Source organism: Copadichromis virginalis, linkage group LG4 (assembly GCF_057382275.1).
Source record: "Copadichromis virginalis isolate Kocher_CV1m ecotype Utaka linkage group LG4, C_Virginalis_male_GT1.1, whole genome shotgun sequence".
Lineage (NCBI taxonomy): Eukaryota > Metazoa > Chordata > Actinopteri > Cichliformes > Cichlidae > Copadichromis > Copadichromis virginalis.
The window spans coordinates 11803849-11825544 of record NC_140621.1 but is presented as its reverse complement, the minus strand read 5'-3'; the positions used below and the strand labels follow the sequence as shown (position 1 = coordinate 11825544).

Sequence of the window (21696 nt, the reverse complement as noted above, 5' to 3'; positions counted from 1 at the left end):
TATATAAATAAAACCATTTGTTTTTACGTTAGTAATTCCTTTTGTGCATAATTTTATATTATTGTTAATAATAAATTAATTAAAGCAACAAAACAACCTGAAGAGCCGGTTCGGAGCCGAAAGAGCCGGCTCTTCAGGTTGTGGGCCGAACCGAAAGAGCCGGATCTCTAAAAAGAGCCGGAAATCCCATCACTATTGCACACTGCCACCCTGACGCACAGTGTAACCAAACCCACAAAAAATGATAACACGAGGGATACGTGTTAGCTTGCAGTGAAAACTGCAGAAAAGTGTTATTAACGGAGCTCTGTGACAATACAATGGCCAACACGAGTGAGAAATAATAATTCGATCTTTTGATACAAATTTAATAATAATAATAATAATGGATTGGATTTATATAGCGCTTTTCAAGGCACCCAAAGCGCTTTACAATGCCACTATTCATTCACTCTCACATTCATACACTGGTGGAGGCAAGCTACAGTTGTAGCCACAGCTGCCCTGGGGCAGACTGACAGAAGCGATGCTGCCATTTCGCGCCATCGGCCCCTCTGGCCAGCACCAGTAGGCAAGTAGGGTAAAGTGTCTTGCCCAAGGACACAACGACCAGGACAGAGAGCCCAGGGATCGAATCGGCGACCTTCCGGTTACAGATACGCTTCCCAACCCCCTGAGCCACGGTCGCCCGCTGTTGTTTCAAACTGTGACCACTAGATGGCAGTGAATCCTCACATAATGAACGCATCAACGTCAATTTCACCAAAAAGACAGAAATACTATTTCCGTCTATTAACAATTATTAGAATATCCTAACGTAACGAAACTAACAAAAAGCCTTTAGTTCTTCAGTTCAGGGCTAATGGTGTTTTAAGTTATCCTCACCAGTCTCCAGACCAAAGTCACACTTTTGGCAGACTCCAAACATTTTTATTAATAATAGAAACATTAAAGAAAAATGTTAAAACTGGGAGAATTAACCATATTAAGAAAAATATTAGCTCATTTTGAGTTTGGTGGCAGCAACATGTCTCAAAAAAATTGGGACAGGGCCATGTTCCTTATCGTGTAGCATTTCAGCACTAGTCTGTAAACATCTGGAAAGTGAGGAGACCAGCTGTTTCCCCCTTTTTGTCTGATATGTGATTCTAGCTGTTCTACAGTCCTGGGTCTTCTTTGTCATATGTTTTGTTTCATCAGCATGTTCAGCGCCCGAGTCTTCTTTTACAAAGATGTTATAATAGATGCAGTATGTAGTTTAGGATTGTCCATATGCAAGGCCTTCCCAACAAAACATGTCATCTGGATGGGACCATATGGTGCTTTTACAGATGTGCAAGCTGATGTACCATGATACAATCAGAGATGCAGGCTTTGAACTGAGTGCTGATGACAAGTAGGATGGTCCTTTCTTTTCAGTCCAGATGTGGTAGTCCATGTTCACCAAAAAAATTTTAATTTTGTTTTTTCTGACTGCAGAACAGTTTTTTTCACTTTGCCTCAGTCTGTTTTAGATCTTTGGCCCCAAGAAGACAGTGTTTCTGAATCATGTTCACATATGGCTTCTTCTTTTAATAAAGTAACCTGCATTAGTGGATGCCATGATGAACTATGTTCACAGACTTCTGTGAACTTCAGACTTCTGGACACGTCTCTGAGCTCATGCAGTGATTTCCATGACAGAAACATCCCTGTTTCTAATGCAGTGCTGCCCGAGGGTCCAAAGATCACAGAGATCTTCTACTGATTCTCAGCCTTGTCCCTTGAGCAGATTTTTCTCCAGATTCTCTGAAACTTTCTATTTTATGTGCTGTTATTATGAGAACATTCAGAGTTTTCACAGTTTTACACTGAGGAACATTATTCTGAAATTATTCGAACCTCTGCCCCCCAAAGGTGCTCTTAGATGCGAAATGCTCCTCCAGCTGTTTCTTACTATGACTTCATTTTCCAGTCTTTTGTTGCCTCTGCCCAACTTTTTGCTACGTATTGCTGCCACCAAATTCAAAAGTGCCACACTTTTTTTCTGAAAATGCTCAGTTTAAACACTTATATGTGTTTAATAGGTTTTCTCTGTTTAACTGTGAGTGAAATATGGGCCAGGAAGTTGCAAATCTTTGCATTGTTTTTATTTACATTTTAAACTACCTTTTTGGACATGGAGCTTTGGAAAAGATCTGAAACTCTGAACATTTTGATTTAATTTTGATTTATTTGAAATGGACTGTGCTTATTCACAAACAGGAAAATAACTAAATAAGCCAGAGTTAGCCCTGTGGTGTAAAATTTCCTCCCTTGTCTTTTGCCACTTAAAGAGAAACCTAAACTGCAGGCCACAGATTACACAGTAAATACATGACACCAAAACAGTAGCAAGTCATTAAGATGAGCTAATACCAGTAGTTAATACCAACACTGATGCCAGTGTTATCATTTTTAAAGCACACTAAAATTAAGAGCGGGCTATTTATTGAAACAAAAGCTATTTCAGTAACTACTGTGAGCCCTGCTGTGATAAACACAACAAACTGCAGATCTGAGTGTGACAGGATAAATAGTTTTGATTGTTTTCACTTTACTTAACATTTCTCTTATTATTCATTATTGCATTGCATCTATGTTCCAGCCAGTTGTAAACATCAGAAAAGCATGAATCGAATGCCAAAACTCGCATATTAGCCACAAATTGAAGAGAGTTTTAATAATTTTGACCACTAGATGTCAGTAAACAGCCATCTATGGTCCATCATCTTCAGAGCAAACACCAGTTCACTCTTCTTCCATCTAAAAATGTATCAAGTTACCAAAGGGGGCAGATTCCCCTCTGTATGGTCAGGTCGACCTGATATGACTTTTCACCATCCCAACACTTTTCACCTCCTCACACACAGACTGAGCATTTAAAGCACAAGATCAATGATGTGCTCTAACTGATGTATGGTGACCAAGCTTCCTCTGATACACATTAAATACCATAAATGCTTTCCCACTAAATTACACAGGGGGAAAAAACTTCTGCTTTGATCCCACCTGTAACTATTCAAAGTTTGTCAGAGCCGGCTCTATCTTAATAAGAATTTGAACATCACGCTGCTGTAGTCCTTTATCTGCTCTTTTAAGACAAATGATTTCGACACATCAGTGGGGGGACATTCTCAGCAGATCGCTCCACTAGATTGTATTGTTAAACCAAATACCGTTCAAAGCTGATGTTTCTACGCCTTCGTTTTATCATAAAGGGATGGGGGTGCGATTAAAATACCAAGCTGCTTATCTCAAGTCAAACTCCGCGCTCCTCTTTGTTTAATTAACAATCTGTGTAAGTGCACCATCTTCCAGTATCAAATGGGCGCTTGAAGTCATTCTGAGTGATTTGAAATTGCATTAAACTATGATGGATTTCCAGCCTTAACAAGTACAGAGTGAGATAACATGTCAAACAAGCAGGAGTGCATTAGCAGCTGTCAGAGAGTGCAGGGGCTTTTGAAATCAGACATGCAGGCATTGATTTTCTCCTAGAAGTGAGGACATGTAGGAGATACAAACGGCCTCTAAATTCATTTATCTGGATGTTTGGGATGTTTAGATGTCATTTCATTAATAGTACATTCATTACTACAGCTCGTTTATGAGGTCGCACGCTGATTCAGCCTCTCAAGGCTGGCTAACCGACTCAAGCATTTGTATTTTATGCCTAACATATTGCACTTCCATAATAGTATTAACTGTGGCAACGCACAAAGAAGTTTAATTTGAAAAAGCGTCTCATTAAAATGGCCATATACTGACTTTCATTGAAAGACGCCGAGCTGAAAGGCAAGACCATTATATCCTATTGTGTTCTTACATTCTAATATGCTTTCAGCGCTCTCGTTCAGTTTGCCTCTCTGTGGTAAATAAACCAGAGAAACCGCTTCGAACCAAACCAAACGCAGCCGTAATTATTCAGTTACACATGCAAGTATGACAGCTTTTCTTAATCTGCCAAGCAAATGCTTCCATTTGACTGAATTGTGGGAATTTAATGGGTTTGTTTACAGCTCCGACAAGCAGCAGCGTGGATGTTTTTGTGCTGTAGTGAATAATGGGTTTTCAAGTCATAACAGCAACAATATAGCTTAATTTTTCCACCTAACAAGGTTAAATGGACTCTATATTAGAAAAGATAAACTAAAGCCAAAGAAATGTGCAAAAAAAAAAGGGAAAAAATCCACACAGCCTCCTTTTCATTTCCCGTATTTTCCATTATCTTGGGTGTGACAAGTGTGCGATATGAGCTTGTATCTGCCTGTCATTTAAAACACTGATTTAAGATCAGGAAACAAGGAGAATGTCTAAGTCACAGGGTCAAATTTGGATTTTCTGCATGTAAATTCACACTAAAGTCTGAAGGATCCAGGTGTTTAAGCTGACATCAGGATGGGCTGTTAGAGGGTCTCTCCCACTCCACTTGATTCCTTACTGGAAGACACGCCCCCTTACTGGGAAGCTTCTGAGTCTCTGCTTTGTCTTGAGGAACGTCTGTGGAAACAGGCGCATCACCATCTGCGCCATTCACCGTGCCGTAAGAGGCAGGCGTGTATTGTTCTTGTGACAACGGGCAGCTGCTTCCATCCACTGGGTCTGAATTCCCAAACTCAAAGATGGAGTTTCTTTCACCAATGTCCAGTCCAAAGCTCTCTAGCATGTCCATTACTGATGGCGTGGATGGGCATGAGGGGTTCTCCTCCTCAATGAGACTCAGCGTTGGCAAGATGTCCACCAACTCTGCCATCTCCATCGGCCGGATTACTTCAGTGATGCTGTAGGACTCCTGTGTGTCCAAAGTTGGATAGTCCACTTCCAGCTGTGCAACAGCAGCAGGCTTCAATCCAGACTCCATTAAAGCATTTCCAGATCCCAAATCTGACTGGCCAGAACTTGCCAAGTCTGCAGGCAACTGAGTGGTGATGTCTACAGGGTACCCTCCCTTCACGACACCCTCCATCAACACCAGCGCAGCCTCTGCAGGGATAGCTGGAGCTGAGACCTCAGCGGTGACGATGTTTGGCGGAGTCGCACTGCCCGAATTCTCTGAAAGAGAAGCACGAAGAAAATAAGGTCGAGAAAGAGAAAGTATTTATCTTTGTTTTAAAGCATCATTTGCTCTACAAATTACACTTAATTCTTGTAACAGCGGTTATTATGACAGTGCAATGGTAACAGTTCATTGTAATATTCAATTTTCCCTCAAGTGTTTTGACTAGCAGACATATTTTCTGTTTTGCCAAGTATAAATATCCGCAACTGCTTTCTGCTGCTGCTTTTCAGATTGATCGAATAAGATTTAAACATATAATTAATCTTATAAATAAAATGATCTGGATCAGGTGACCCTGAATCCTCCTTTAGTTAGGCTGCTGGGGCTTCCCGTGATGCTCTGAATTTGTCTTCTTCACTCACATTTTTTCACTCACTATGTGTTTATACACCACTCCACATTCAATCATTGGGTATCATCAATCTCAGGCTCTCTTCCACAGCAGGTCTTTGAAGGCAGTTGATCTATCCAGTCATTTGTCACAACTTTTACATTTAACATGCAAACTTTAAAGGCCATTATAGGGGAAAGTCAACAGATTTTAAAATTATGTAAATAAGTAATTAAATTCATGTTAAATAATGTTTTTGTGTATTCAGTGCTACATGTGTACACTAGCATGACTGCAGTACCTGTAATGGCTCTCTGTGCTAATCGATGGGGCCATGACAATCGGACAGTCAAACTCTCCTCTTCCTCACCATCAGGACATGGTGGTGGGTCTCCTCCCATCACCAGGCCTAAAGGCACCGCCCCCACCCACTGTTTGGACCGAACACACTGTAGACAGTCCATAATCCAGCGGGCATCCCTCCAGACCACATCCAGACGCTAATGAAACATAAAAAACAGGCAGTAGAGACAGTAAAGCGTTTGTCTCTAATTCACTTTCATTATGAAATCTTTACTTTACTTTTTTTAATATAATTAAGTCAACTGAAATGTGGATTTGGCAACAGTGGAAGCAAATATAAACCACGTGTCACAGGATCTCACCTGTGAAAGCCCACTGATGTGGTTCAGCCGCTCCCGGGCTTCCTGCACCTCTTTGGTCTCCAGCGCTTCCCGTAGAGCCTGCTGGGCAAGGTGAGTGTCCAGCTCCAGCCTTACCCAGGCCTGACAGTACTGTGAGAGGAAATCCCGCTCATATGTCCAGAAGTGAACTGGGTTACAAGCCAGAGAGGAGAGGAAAGACAAATGACTTCATCAAAGCCAGGAGGAAAAAGCCACAGAATTTATCAGTGCACTCTACTCTAGCTTTAATGAGAGGAGAACAGTGAACTGCATTAGACATTGTGCCTCAGTGTGCTTTCTGCATATCTTTGCAGGGATTTATTTAACATTTAAAACTGTAGTCTCATTTAGACGGTATGTGTCAGTCTAGCTCGCCGTTTCTGGGTCCCTTTTCTCATCACTGAAACACTCTGCGCTACCATTGTTAAATAGATCCACTGGATATATAGTTTTCCACTTACCCAGCTCAAAGATCTGCAGAGGCATGGTGAGGCCGGGCTCCTTGGTCCCCACCAGAGGCCAGTAACTGGAGCTGAAGTCCTCACTGGGAGGCAGCAGCAGCAGCATTGACAGGTTATCCCCAAACTGAAGCAACTCCTGGGTGTACACGCCGTACTGATACGCCTGTGAGAAACACAATTATTCAAATACAGATGAGAAACAGAAAATCCTTCCGCTGGATCAAGAGCTAGTGCTGATAAAACAACATAAAGCGGACAAAGAAAATCAGTTTAAAAGATTATTTCTCTTCATAATAGTCTGACAGAGAATTTCAGGTGTTTCAGGTAAATATGAGGTGGCTGGAAAGTAGTGTTTACCCTGTAGAGGGGGATGTTGAGCTTCGTCAGGAGATGTGTGACTGCTGCTCTCAGAGACCTGACGAATTCCTCCATACTGCTGCTCTCCATCGTGCTCTCGTCCTCAGCGTCCAACAGACTCTGAACACCGCCATTGGCTGCAGTGTAAACATGACTCTGAAGCCACGTCCACTCCTCTCTGCCACACAGTAAAAACACAGTCAACAAAACGGGCATAATAAGTAAGGAGAGAGGTCCAAAAACAATCCAGTATCACTGCCTGTTGAAGCCCTAACATTTGTATAGATACTGCACTTGTTTGTGCAGATCATTTAAAATAGTATATCTTTTTCGACGGTTGTTTTCCAGATAAAGTTGTAAAAATACTGCAATAACCTGATGAACGTCAACATAGTCTATCAAGGGACTGACACAGATATCACCTGGTCAAGTTACGTTACCTGGTCACGTGCGCGTTGTGCCGAACCCGTGTGTGGCAGAGTAAACTGGGCAACCTCTGAGGCACCAGCACCCTGATCTGTTCCACCGAGCTACACAGTTTCAGGATGCCCACATACAGACCCGGCTGGGCCCACTGGAGGCTGTGCCTGTGAAAGGACAGCTTCTCCTGGAGAACAGAGACAAAGAGATACGGTGCAAAAGAGAGCGAAATGTTAAGATCTGTTAATAGGATGTAAAGCTTATGAGACTTATTTCCCCCTGCCTCACTATGTGTTGTTAGCTAATTCAGTTTGGGGATCCCAAATTAATTTCAGTGCTTTTTCAGGGTTAGCAGCACAGGAGGTAAACTAGTGGCTCAGTAAAACTCAGCGCCCAATGCGCTATTGTTGAAAGCCGCTGCTGGGTGCGACTGTTTTCCTCTCCTCACCTTGAGCTGCTCAGCGAGCATGTCCATGGCGGTGGGCTCAGGCAGCAGAGGCGTTCTGCTGCGGTTCTTTTCCAGGCGTGCCAGAGGCATCCAGTGGAGCGGGGGGTCGGGGGGGCTAGAGCAGACAAGCCAGGGAAAAATGAAATGCAACCACGTGGAACCACCAAAGAAAAGGTCGATTCATCAAGAATAGCAAAGCCAGTACCCCACCAACAACCAGCTGACAGGCTGTATAACCCAAAGATATTGTACAGCATGACTTCCAAACATGCCCAGCTTGACACCTAATTACGCTACCACCGACTGCAAACAAAGGTCATTTTTGTTGTGATAGTGTGATAGAAGTTTTTTTTCCTGGTAAATTCTGAAACTATGATTTCATGACGTGCCAGATGGTTTCAGCAGGTGAAAAGCCTGGACAGCCAGACAGGATAGTTTAGCACTTCTACTATGAAGCCATGCTGTTATAATAAATGCAGTATGTGGTTTAGCCTTTACCTGAAAAAGACATAATTTGGACCAGAGCACACTGCACATTCCTCTAAAACCTTTTATATATGGTGCAAACTGTCAATTCCATCAGCACTGATGCAAACTAATGCCATCAGACATGCAGGCGTTTGATCCGAGTGCTGATGGTGCCTCTGCTCTTTAGTCCAGAGGATGTTGTGTCCACGTTCTCCAAAAAAGATTTTTGCTTTTCACCACCTTCACCTGACAGCAGAACAGTTTTTTCGCGTTGTCTCCGTCTATTTCAAATGAGCTTTGTGCCAGAGTAGACAGAGGCATTTCAGAATCATTTTCAAATACGGCTTCTTTTTGCATGATAGAGCTTTAACCTGAATTGTGTGGACGCCAAGTGCGTTCACAGACAGTGATTTATGGAAGTGTTCCTGAGCTTATGCAGTGATTTCCATGACGAATCACATCTGTTTTTCATGCAGTGTTGCCTGAGGGCAGATTTTCAGTCTTGTCCCTTACACACAGAGATTTCTCCATATTCTCTAATAATATACAGAACATAATATGAGATCATCAAAGTCTTTGCATTTTAATTTCAGAACATTATTCAGATTTCTTTTCATAATTTCCAGATACAGTTTTTTACAGAATGCTGACTACATTCCCATCTTTACTGAGAAACTCTGCCTCTTTAAGATGCTCTTTTTATACCCAGTCGTGTTACTGACCTGTTACTATTTAACCTAATTAATTGCAAAATGTTCCTCCAAACATTTCTTTTTACTTTCCCACCCCTGTCAAAATGTCTCAGTTTAAACAAATATGTTTCCTGTGTCTTCTCACGTATTCAGTATGGGTTTATGGGATTTTCATATTCTTGCATTCTGCCCTTATTTACATTTTCCAGGGTTCTAACTTTTCCAAATTGTATTTGCCCAATTAGTTTAAAGCCCTTTTGGTGCTCTCTGCCCTTTTTCTTTGACCTTTTCTTACCTGGGAGTGTTTGGAAATTCCTTAAGAGTGACTAGCAGTACGTTGCCCTGCCGATCCTTCAGGGGTTCATAGTAGATCTGGCCCAGGTCCACTGCTCCCAGAGAAGACTGACATCAGAGAGGTGGACAAGAGAAACCAAGGATTAAAAAGTATAAGTGCATTGGAGATTAATTCAGCCAAACAGGGGATCTGTGGGCGCAGTTGTGTAGCCGGACAGAGGAAAGCATGGCAAAAATAAGGAAAGGAAGAGGAGGAAGAGATGTAAAGAAGTAATTAAAATAGCAATTAACCCATTTTGGTGCTTCTTATCTTAACAATAGGCGGCTTAACTTCCTACCTGCAGCTGGGAAACAGCTCTTAAAATGTTGTGTCTGTTCTGAAGGAGGGAGGAGGGAGATGAGTGAGCGGAGGAAAGCCCTTGCTGTAGCCAGGGCACTTGCTGCCATGCACAGGACAGCTACAAGAAAAACCGAACACCCAATTTAAGCAGAAAAATCACACTGAGATTCATTTTCTGTAAATATATTTAATATTTATGAATTGTGATCATTCAATTACTTGTACAGTGAGTCAACAAGCTATGTAACAGTTCACCTTGGCAAGCCAAAGGAAGTCTTGGGTGATGGAGGTGGAGCAGCACTGGATCTCCACCAGTGGGATCTGATCTTCGGCTGTGACCAGGATGTTATCCTTGTGGTAGAACACAGTCGCCAAGTACATCCCCCTGACCGGATCAATTTGAGAAAACGCAGATATCGTCAGAAAAAGTGCACACGCTGCTTTCAATTTCACAAGTCACCGCGGACCGCAAAATTACAAGAAACAATAAAAAGCAATGCCTCCGGGGGGAAAGTTTATAGCTGAAAAAGATCAATTTTGTGGCTTGACAGCAATTTATTTTTTGAATCACCCAGTGGATTTTCAAACACTTATTACTGTCAAAGCAGCTTATAATCCCTCAAGTAAAGCAAAAGCACAGAGGCTGGTTTCATAGACCAACATGACAGTCCAGTAGGAAACATGGTCTCTTTTTTTTTAAATTACTCAGGGGTCCAAACACAGTCAACTTCTCTCTGTTCACTACCAAAGTTTTCTTTTTTTTTTTAACCTTCACTGTGGTTCATATTCATGAACATAATCATGCAGCACGATCTTTTGTACTTTGCTAGCTTCTGATGTGGTGAGTGTGGTCGACGGATCGCTTGTGGGAGGATGAAGGATTTATCAGTCACCTGCCACTTGCCACAGTCCAGTGATTACAGCCATCGTTCTGTTCAAAAGACCTTTTTACTAACAGCTACAGTGGCTCTAATGTGACTACTGTTCTCTGCAATAACAGTAAGAGATAAGGCTTTTCAACTTTGCAGCCTATGCTGCTCTAATGGGATTGCATTTAATCCATTACTTGTGATACCCTCAGGGCACAGTGGGATAGGTAAGAGAGACTGAGCGCTACCTCTGTAGGAAACGAACAAACTTGGTGGCGGACTGGAACAGTTGTTTGATGCCTCGAGACACTGACAGACGCTTGCTGGGACTCTGGGGCTTCGAGCTCTCTGTGGAGAGGAGGCAAGGAGGATCAGACTGGATGAAATTCATTTATCTCCCAAAATACATTCACTGTGCACGCACGACACTTGACTGGGTGAAGGCAGGGAAAAGACTTTTCTCTTTGTATTTAAAGGAGCTGACATCTCTAGCGCATGCTGCTGATATAAATGGTGAGAAGTAGAAATAAAATGTTGTCGAGTATGCACATTAAAGGCTTGTGCAAATAATCTGATTTTCTGACTGTTTGCACACATCTTGAACGGAAAACACAGCTACTTTGAACATGTAAACCACCACAGTTAAAGAACACAGAATTAATATTTTCTTTAGATATTAAATACTGGCATGGGACAAAATGTAAGAAAGTCCCTGAACAGGTAGAACCCCTCAGATGGTAAATGGTCTGTATTTGTATAGCACTTTAGTAGTCCCTAAGGACCCCAAAGCGCTCTAAACATCCAGTCATCCACCCATTCACACACTGGTGATGGCAAGCTACATTGTAGCCAGAGCTGCCCTGGGACGCACTGACAGACTGACGCCACCGGGCCCTCTGACCACCACCAGTAGGCAACAAGTGAAGTGTCTTGCCCAAGGACACAACGCCCGAGACTGTCCAAGCTGGGGCTCGAACCGGCAACCTTCCGATTACAAGGCGAACTCCCAACTCTTGAGCCACGATCACCCACTGACGGCTCCTTAAACACATCACAAAACTCCTACATGCAAACTACCCTATCAGTATATAAACAAAATTCAGATAAAGATGTTGTATCTGACAAAACTGACTTCTTGAAATCAATTTTTTTGAGTTCTGGGAGAAAATATGAAAATGTCTATGCTGTCAGGCTAGTAGGGAGCTCTTTCCATTCATTCATAGCGTTACCCTCCTAGGACCTGGCGTCCACATATGTGGACACATTTTGGGTTGTCTAGACCAAAATAGTAAATTTTGCTCTACAAGGGCCTGATATCCACTTACCAGGACATTGTACTGCCACTGTTCTATCGAAATTTAAAATGAATGTCCTCATATGTGGATCTCATTTTTCTCAGCAACAAAAATCAGGTTAAAATAAATTAATTAATTAAATAAAATAAAAAAAATCAGGTAATTCTTTGTTTTTACATTCATCAGGTCCCAATCAGCCCAAATAGCAAAGAGAAATTAAAAATGCATGCCATGAAAGAGTTTGGGTCTTAGTAGGTTAAATGAAAAAGCAGATTGTGCAAACAACTTTAAGAACAACTTTGCATTCTCTTTTACTATAATTTCAAGATGTGTTTCAAATTATTTTTAAAACAACATGAACATCTGAATACCACACGAGATTCTTAAGGCAAGGCTGAAAATACAACACATAAGAATTTCAATAAAAGCTCAATTTTGTGCAAGTATAATTACACACACACAACGGCAACAACATGTGCACTTGGACCCAATGCACCAAAGCATAAAAAAACCAGAGGTCTCACGTTACCTATGCAATATCCTCTAAGATGCGACTCCTTGGCATCTTCCAGCAGCTTCCTCACGAGGGCCTCGTGATTTCTGAGCTGTGACTTTACACCAGCGCACTCTCTCCAAACTGCACAGGACAGGCAGAGAGAAGCAGATTGTGGCTTTCACTTCTATGCAATTAGGAAAATCAGCTAAGACAGCAAGAAATAATTTGCAAGCGACTCCTGAGTGCCGCTTTTTTTTTTTTTTAATCTTTTGGTGATTAGGAAGCGACAGCGTCTCCATGAGAGACCGTCTGTATGCTGTGAAAGTTGAAATTGAAGTTGATTCATTGTGACTCGCTCGAATCATGTATCTATTTAAGCTGGGGATCTTTTGCGTGTGTGTGTGTTTTTAAAGTGAATCTTTATTTATTTATTTAATTTCCGCTCACTTCCATCTCAAGGTTGACAGAATAATTCCTACTGATCTTATACTGGGTCTTAGTGAAGCCCCTCAATCTCAAGGTATTAACAGCAGGCGGATGGGGATTCTGCACCCACCTGTGTGTGTGCATGTTGACATTATATAGTAACGTATAGAAAGAAACTGCCTGAAGCCTGAGTTTTGGGTTCAGAGGGATTTCTTATCATGATTGATATGATATACTGTCTACTGTAACAGCATATGTGACAGAAAATAAGGAAAAGCACAACAAATCTCCTTTACGATAAATTGGGCAATCTATTACACTCTGGCTGTGATTGTTTACTGACCAGTGTTTGCTTTGACATCAATATTTTCAGCCTTTATTCCCCATTACAAATCCTTGCTTGGCAGCTCTGGCTTTTGTTAGAAGTAGAAAGTAACAGCAAGTAAGCCCAGCGATAGGGGTGGGTGGCGTCCAAGAAAGATTACGAGCCAAAAATTCAAAGTCAAAGCGGCACGGCTGCAAGGCCCATTGACTCGTGTTTCCGTCTTTAAGTTTCCACGTTTTAATAACTCATTAATCTACAAGCCACGAGAGGATTGGACTTCTTTCACATCAAGCTTAATGTCAGCTAAGTAATTCTATTACACTGGGACAAAGAGGGAAAGAATGGAGCTCTTTCGAAGCTTCAAAATCCACATTCATCAAAGTTGTGTAGTTCTGCACACTCACTGGAGGGGGCAGCGCTGGCTGGAGTGGAGCACTGAGGCGGGCCCCATCCTTTCACGTTGTAGGCGCTCACTCTCACGAAGTAATGCACTCCCTGTGTTTGGAGAAACAGCAGACCTGCCAAATTATCACCGAGCATTAACCAAGAAGCCATACGGCGCTCTCATTATTAATTCATCTGGTTAAAGTGAGCCTGCTGATAAGTGTACTCTTATGAGAGGTGGTTCAGTGCAGAAGATAGTGATGGAGGAGCAATAAACACAGTGTGTGTGGGTGCAGAGCTGCAGCACGTGTTTTATACCCGTCTGCTTGATTATGTGCCTCTGAGAAATTACAGGTGTCAGTTTCTGTGCGTGTCTGCAGCATCTGTGCATTTGCAGCTGTTATCTGTGGTTGTGAATACGTGTGACTGTGGGCGACTTACTGCCGTCAGCCCCTTGATAACGTAGGAGGGGTTCTTGGTCTCTATAACTTGGGCCGTGCCGAGGATGCGTTTGAAGCTGGCCGAGGTGCTCCATTCGACTGTGAATGCAAAACAATCCCACAGATAGATTATTCTCTGGCTTTGCTCAAAACCCCTCGTGAGGGATAACTTAAGGACGTGAGTGTTTACAGGTTTAGGAACTTGCTGCATCTGGGCTTAATCTATTCTTGGCCGCGAAGCATGACATTTATACGTCTATAAAACCGACCAGCAAAAACAGCCCAAACTAGATACTGTGTCAGCCGGCTTAAATTACTTTCAAGACTTTGATTAAATTGCACCAGTAAAGTCTATACTCCATTAATTTCCTTATCTATCCATCATGAATCGATCCATTTTCTGCCCCACATCTAACTGACCCTTTTATCTACCCATCCATTCAACCAATCCTCCATGAAAGTCTTCTTGCCTGGTTCTCTCCCTACCTCTGTAGCGGGTGATGAGCCCCACCATGTCCCCCTCTGGCTCTTTGATTGTCACAAACAGAGAGGATGTGCTCGTCACCAGGATGGACACATGACTGGGGGAGCCCGGGAGCTCTGCGTGGAACATTGAAAAGATAAAAATCGGGTTAAAATGAGCACGAGTAAATAACAGAAAAAATGCAGACAGCCAAAGTACTGCACTGAGTTTTACAGAATATCACACTGCAGTAAACTTGATGACAAAAAAAAAAAACACACACACACAAATAAACTCCGGAAAATTTATCACATCCAACAGATATCACTGATAACCACTAGTATATTTGTCCTCTATCTTAGAAAGACTACATATTATTTTACACTAGCTCAGCTAAGGTTTTCTTAAATAGGTGATCACGGCAACCACAGACTGATGTCTGACCTCGGCCTATGGTGAGGTCAGCTGGTGGCAGGGCACACACTAACAGAAAAGGAGATAGATACAGTAACGGCTATTATTCTCTTAAACATAAAAGCTATTTCTCCATGGCTTTTATTCCCACACTGGTGCTTTTTAGCGCCACAACCAAGCATTTAATCTTTAACCATCTGACTGGGTTTGCCAACAGTTAAAGAAAGGTTAAAAACGAGCACTGCATTAGCAGCTGGCTACTGAAAAATGATATGCAATCAGACTGTTCCAGACTGATGTCAACCCTGCAGGGCCAACTGTACCATAGACAGACTTTATTAATCCCACACTGGGGAAATTCACATGTTACAGCAGCACAAGGGCCAACAAGACAAAGTGAATTAAACTGTATTAAAAACAGAAAAATAAATAAATTACTGTATGCAGTAAATACACTTACAAATTTTGTGAATTTGTGCGCTATTTATTTACATCATCATCAAATCTTTCTCCTGAAAAACCTAAATAAATTGCACAAAAACACCAGATTTTGTGAAAAATGATGCTTGAATAAACATTCCAGATTCAAAAACTTTGAATTTTGGGGCCATTATTTCATGGCTCAGGCTTTACAGGGTTGAAAATTGTATTCCCTGCAGACTCTGTGTTGTTTCAAGACAATCTTGGAGCTTTTTATTATCACAATTATGTACCTTAAAACGCTGCCAGAGTTTGATGATTAAATCTAATTGTGTTTCCGTTTCTTCAGCCTAAGATGTAATCTTGAGTGAAAACATTACCATAAGTAAGTCACAGTCGTCAGACAAAAACACATCCATATTTTATATTTAAAGATGCCATCCGGCTCTCCTACCCAGCGAGATTTACAATAAGAGTGAGTTTAATTTCACTGCACATGAAAACAAGCGCCGGGGCCTGGCTGCCCTTACAATAACGCTGCGATAATAAAACAGTCAGAGAGAGAATTGGCTGTGCTTGAAAGAGAAATGAAACGAGAGCTAAGGAGAGACGTTTATAAAGAGCTGTTAAAGTTGGTACAGCGGGGAACATTGCAATATAAATCTGAAAAAAATAAGACAAAAAAAATTAGCCCAACAGAGAGCCAAGAGGAAAAGGCTTGAACAGGTGGTGCAGAGGATGGTAAGTTGCCTGATGCGTCGACGCATGATTTGCCGAAGTCTTGAAGGTTTTTGCACGTGTGAATTTCTATTGAAATCTACAGCTGTGATTATTTGATACAGGCAGCCAGTGGAGGGAGTGCAGGGAAGGAGAGGATTTGAAAGGCTGATGACACGGCAGTCTGCTGAATGTTGGATGAGATGAAAGAGGCTAGAGGGAGAGTTTTAGTAAAACTTAAGCAAGATGTTGAGTTGAAGACTTGATCACTGCCGTCTTGTCAGCAGTGGCGGGTGGCTTTGTAGAGTTAAATTGGCAGGAAAGTACTGCGCTGGCTGCAGAAAAAGTTTTATTATGAGAGCAGAAATAAAGAATGAGGGGGAAAAACGAGCGAGAGTTCACTGAAAACAGAAAGAAAACTGATCTGAGTTTGAGTGCTAAGCAGCGAAACAGTGAAATACCACAAGCTGACCGCTGACCTGTGTTCTGGAAGTTCTCTCTCATCCGATAGTACAGCTGCTGCCGCAGCCTCCAGAGCTGGATGTGCCTCTGAAGATCAGCCTGTGCCTGAGGGCCTGCCCCGGCCTTTTTCGCTAACTCCGTCTTCCTCTCTTCTGTCCGTTTATCTGCCAAGGCCACCAGAGCGTCCAGCTTGAGTGCCCACTCCGCTGGTCGGCACACTGAGAGGCACAGGACGAGCACACGAAGCAAGACAAAGGGCATAATCTGAATTAAAGTCAAGCCGTACAGAATCTGATTTTACACCATTATTTTTGACATTTTACATGAAAAGACTTACAAACAGGGTTGTGCCTGGCTCCTGCCTTTGTCAGTACATGAAGCAGCGGGGAATTGTGGGTAAGGGCAGCCACATCCAGGGGGACCAGCCCCTGTTCACTCACTCTGTTCACCCCTTTCTCCCGGTCCCTCTCCCAGTCCCTGTCTTTTTTCTCTCCTTTCTCCCATACGCCTCCGCCTCCTCCACCGCTGCTGCGGTCTCTGGACAGAAGGCTTTGTACAGCCAGTGTATCCTCATTTTCCACTGCCTCCCACAGGGTCTTGTACTGATGGGGAGCAGGAGAAAGGGTGCAGGGCCGCGGGAGGGTAGGCAGGTGGAGGAACGAGATAGAGAAAGAGAAAGAGGGTTAAGAAGGATAGAGAGATTTATTTCCCGCAGTAAAGAGAAGGGAGCGTTAAAAGGGAGAATGATATCGGACACAAATCAAATCATAAACCAAAGGTGCCTCGACTGATGCTTTATACAGGAGCCTCCTGAGACCAGGAAAGTTTGTGAATTGCTCTTATTATTATATGAAGCAGCAGCAGGAGCAGCTCTATATAACAGAGGGTGCTTGAGAGTGATTTCCTTTTCTGAAAGCATTTTTTCCCAGTGTAATGTAATGCCCTGTGTAGTGGACGTTAGGGAATTTCTCAATAAAATAAAAGAAGACTGGAAAATTTTAATGCTGAACTTCAAGAATTCAGTTTTTTTGTTTTGTTTTGATTTTTTTTAAAGCAGATGTTAAAACTATAAATTTTTACCTGCACACACAGTGTTTTGACACATACTCAACAAGCTCAAAAATATTTGAAAGGGACCTGGGAGATCAAACTATGAGCAACTGCCAGTGTGTGTCAGGGCTGTGAGCCAATCAAGAAAATCAATTAACCAATCCCTAAATAAACTAATCGCAAGCTTCAGGTAACTGCCCATGCACTGCATACATGACAACGCATGCACAGTTCACAGTTCAAAGTAATCAGTCGTTACTATATATTTAGCTTTTGTGCAGCCGCTCGGTTCGTAAATAGAAGGGATGAAGAGCAGACGTTGCGGGCTTCTGCGCTCATAGCTATAGCTGTGTGCCTCTCTTTGTGCCGCCACACAGAGCCAGTAACAGAAAGAGAAATGTGTTTTAAAATACCCAACCAGAGGCTATTTCTGCAAGAGGTTTCCTCCTGTTAAAAGGGAGTTTTTCCTTTCCACTGTCGCCAAGTGTTTGCTCATAGTCGTTTCATTGTTGGGGTATTTTCTGTATTGTTGACATATGCTGACTACAACCACGTTTAGTATGCGAATCTACCATTTAATATATGAATAACATATATGACAGAATATATGACAGGAAATAAGATAAACCGAATAGGTCGGCTTTAAAGCTTACAATGCTTTGTCACAGAGGACTGATTTATTTTCTGAAACTAGCTTTGATTTTTTTTTTTATCTCTTGCTCCCATAAAATGTGGCTGTCAAACTACAGTAGGAGTCAGTTTGACGATGGTGACAGCCTCACACGTGAGACATCTAACAATGAGTCTGCTCGCCTATTGGAATACCCTTGAGAGACACGTGTCCACAAAATGTATTGTCAGGTCTCAGGAGGTTAGTGACACAGAGATAGCGTGTAATGTCAAGTAGAGATCTCATAGTTTTTAACCATAACAGAAACAAGGCAGATGACATTTCAGTCAACGTGACCAAAGCTCCCTTTCAGAATGACACCTGGATATCTTACAGCATCTGCAGACTTGCTGGGGCGTTTAGGCGCATCCAAGTCGGCGGCAACAGATGACTCTCCACCCCCCCTGAGTCTGAAGGACAGGTTTCTGTAGATGCGTTTGGGCGAGACGGGACCTAGAGAGCGCCGGCGCTGTGGTGGGTTCCTCATGGATACAGACATGACAAGAGAAGAAAGTAAAGGTCTGAAAGAGGACAGGCGAGAGCAGGAGAGGATGTGAGCTACGTGGGAACAGGGGATGGTTGAAGAAAAGGTTGGAGAGATAGTGTGAAAGGCTGGAGGGGGAAAAAAAAGAGTTTAAGAGTCCAGCTTTAGAGCCAGATAGAGAGGAGAGAGTAGTAAAAGATAAAAGTCAGTGGAAACCTTGATTAAAGAATAAGGTGAGAAATACAAAGAGGGAAACAAAAGAAGAACACACAGTCAGACTTTTTCAACGTTACAGAAAAAAATTGATGCTGACTTGAAGTACTGAGCAAAAGTACTTGTGTTGTGTGGGTGGATAAATGGATAAGAGTTACTATTCCTGTACAGACTAGATGAAAATGCCTCGAAGCATTTATTTTGTGCCTTGCACTATTCTCCCCTTTGTTCATCTTTTTTACCCACGATTATGTGACACGGTTTTATTCATTCTGAATGGAGTTTTCCAGCACGCGAGGCAACAGACGCATCAATCTAATTAGTGGAAGAATGGAAGGCCAGATCGCATGGAAGAGCCAGGATTCTTTCCTGCTAATAAACTCGAATCCGCTCCCATCATCCGCATGAAGATGAAAATCCATCACCACCGCTGTAATGATGGTTCATTATCAATTCCATTGGCTTTGCATCATTACAGTCAGTCACTTTTTTGTGCATGAAAATCTGTCTTGCAGTTTTTTGTTTTTAACTTTGGGCACCGTCTGAAATTCCCCCTCCTCTTCACTCAGCAGGTCGTTTTCAGTGCCACTTTCTGTCCATCCTCTCTTTTCACCGCCCTCCAGGTTAAAACTGATCTCGGTGCCGTTTTGATTTGCATCGCTGTCCTGAGCTTATGATATCAAAAGCATCTTTGTGAAAGCGAGACACTCAGACCCAGGGCTGAGCATTGGTGGCTGTCCTTGTCTGAAAGCAAATACTCCCCTGGTTGGTGCTACCTGAGGACAACACCTGGGGCCTTTGACCACGATGACATCTGAGTGACACGTCACGTCGCACATCACAGCTCGCACAGTACCTGCACTGTCTATATACATGGATGCGGGACTATAGAGGTAAAAGTAGCTACTGTTGTTGGTACAGTTTCCCCAGTTTGTTTACTGTGCCTTACATCAGCTATGGAAAGTGCTGAGGAGTCATTTAGAGAGCCGTAGTGTTTGTTTGCGTTTTCTTTTTCTTCTACTTTTTTCTTGAGTCTGCCTGAAGATAAGGCAAAACAAGAAAAAGTGTTTGCACATGTTCAACCTGCAGTCTAGCAAACAGCGGTTATGTAAGCAGGCTAGAGAGTAAGATGCTCCAGTCTGACCATAAACAGAAAGTATACAGTAGATTCACTGTGGTTTTATTTCATGTCTCAAACTGGGGGTTTTTTCTTACCTCTCTGTACTGTGGCCAAGAGAGCAGAGTGTGCTGCATATTTTGCAAAAGTCTTTCCGGTTTGTGAGTTTGCTGTGGCTGTATGGAAACATTTGATGACTAACATTTCAGATCCCCCAGGAAGTAATGCAACATATTTGCCTGGGTCTTCAGTACTTCCACTCCACCAGGTTGACTGGTGGAGTGGAAGTACTTCACAACTAGGGGATCAGACTGGGACACATGAATTTGTATGAATGAGGCACAAAGAGTTTCAGTTTAAGGGCTGTTGTTAAAACATGACTTCACTTTGTGCTTGCACACTGAAGTTATATGTGCTTCTCTGATTATTCAGCAGCAGGACAAATTAAAATGAACATAAACGATCTTGTTGATTGTGGCTCAAGAGTTGGGAGTTCGCCTTGTAATCGGAAGGTTGCCGGTTCGAGCCCCGGCTTGGACAGTCTCGGTCGTTGTGTCCTTGGGCAAGACACTTCACCCGTTGCCTACTGGTGGTGGTCAGAGGGCCCGGTGGCGCCAGTGTCCGGCAGCCTCGCCTCTGTCAGTGCGCCCCAGGGTGGCTGTGGTTACAATGTAGCTTGCCATCACCAGTGTGTGAATGGGTGGATGACCGGATATGTAAAGCGCTTTGGGGTCCTTACAGGCTATGTTTCAGAGTAAAAGTTTCAATTTGAAAACAGTAACAGAAGGCAAGCCTATTTTGGTCTATTTTGAGAAAATGTATAGGTCTTATTAAAATAAAACTTTAAATATATGTATAAAAAACTTTGCTATATCATATCTAACCAACAGGTGACGCAATGTATGCCACATTATAGCCACAAAAACAGCACAAATGATCAAACATCCAAAGTTTAAGTTCCCGTTTCACCGAGTAAAAAACATAACTGAGTTTTCGGTCTCTTACCGTCACAGAGGACTTTAACGGCTTTAATCGGGCTTTCCTCCGACTCTGCCGCGATGCTTCAACATATTTCACTGTATTTTCATAAATGACTGCCTGCTGATATCTTATAATCCATGGTAGCGGTTTCGGAAAGTTTTCACCTCTGAATGAGGATGAAGCGCACCTGAGCGCTACAGACGAGAGACAGACCGGCGAGCCTCCCCCAGCCGACGCACACGCATATTTTCCCCGTTCCGCCCACTTCCGATCTGCGATCATTTCTCTGAACCAAACTTTTTTTTCTCCTTTTTTGAGAACATATTTAGAAGCAGTGCTGCGTCATAAAACACTGATAGGTTTACACGAAGTGGCCCGTTTATTTATTTCAATATTTATTTGTAGTAAATGGGCTCAGTAACAATATAATGATCCAGTGCTGTGGTTTAAACACTCTGTTTAGGTTTACCGGGTGATGAGGTAGCGCAGATCCTTGAGTAGATAATCCTAGCCAGTGTATTGCTGTGAGCAGTCAGTGAATTGATGATCCCAGCCACTACTGAAAATAAAAATTGTTACTCTAAAAGTTGTTGCCTCTGTATAACAGCGTGTTGCAGTGCAAGGAAGCTGGTGATATGATCAAGCGTAGGCTGAAGATAATGGACAAATTTATAGAGCTATTTTTTGATTGCCACAACACCCCCATTAATGGCTTTCGCAGGGGCAGAGGAAGTGGTTCGAGCCAAGGGAAAGAAAGGCCAGGCAACGGTGTGAAAACTGTTCTCATGCTATGCCCCCCACTTGTGCTCAGAAAGGAGAAAGGAGTTGTTTCCAAACCATTTGTCTTCGCCCTGAAACGCCCCCTTGAAGTAAATGTAAAGCAGTTGTCAAATAAA

The 21696-nt window shown here is 42.6% G+C and overlaps 1 protein-coding gene across 1 annotated transcript; it reads right to left on the bottom strand.

Annotated features, from left to right (window-relative positions):
* Positions 1 to 951: 951 nt before the first annotated feature.
* On the bottom strand, positions 952 to 20986 carry LOC146710898 (ankyrin repeat and fibronectin type-III domain-containing protein 1). Its single transcript, XM_085453571.1, has 19 exons — positions 20825 to 20986; positions 18340 to 18705; positions 16623 to 16887; positions 16303 to 16503; positions 14296 to 14409; positions 13811 to 13908; positions 13390 to 13480; positions 12268 to 12375; positions 10692 to 10791; positions 9830 to 9959; positions 9573 to 9692; positions 9236 to 9342; positions 7781 to 7895; positions 7353 to 7519; positions 6913 to 7090; positions 6556 to 6718; positions 6077 to 6243; positions 5713 to 5911; positions 952 to 5073 (listed from the first exon to the last, which is right to left on the bottom strand). The coding sequence occupies exons 2-19, from the start codon at positions 18502 to 18504 to the stop codon at positions 4415 to 4417; spliced, it is 3147 nt and encodes a 1048-aa protein (XP_085309697.1). The 5' UTR covers positions 18505 to 18705; positions 20825 to 20986; the 3' UTR covers positions 952 to 4414.
* Between the last annotated feature and the right edge of the window lie 710 nt (positions 20987 to 21696).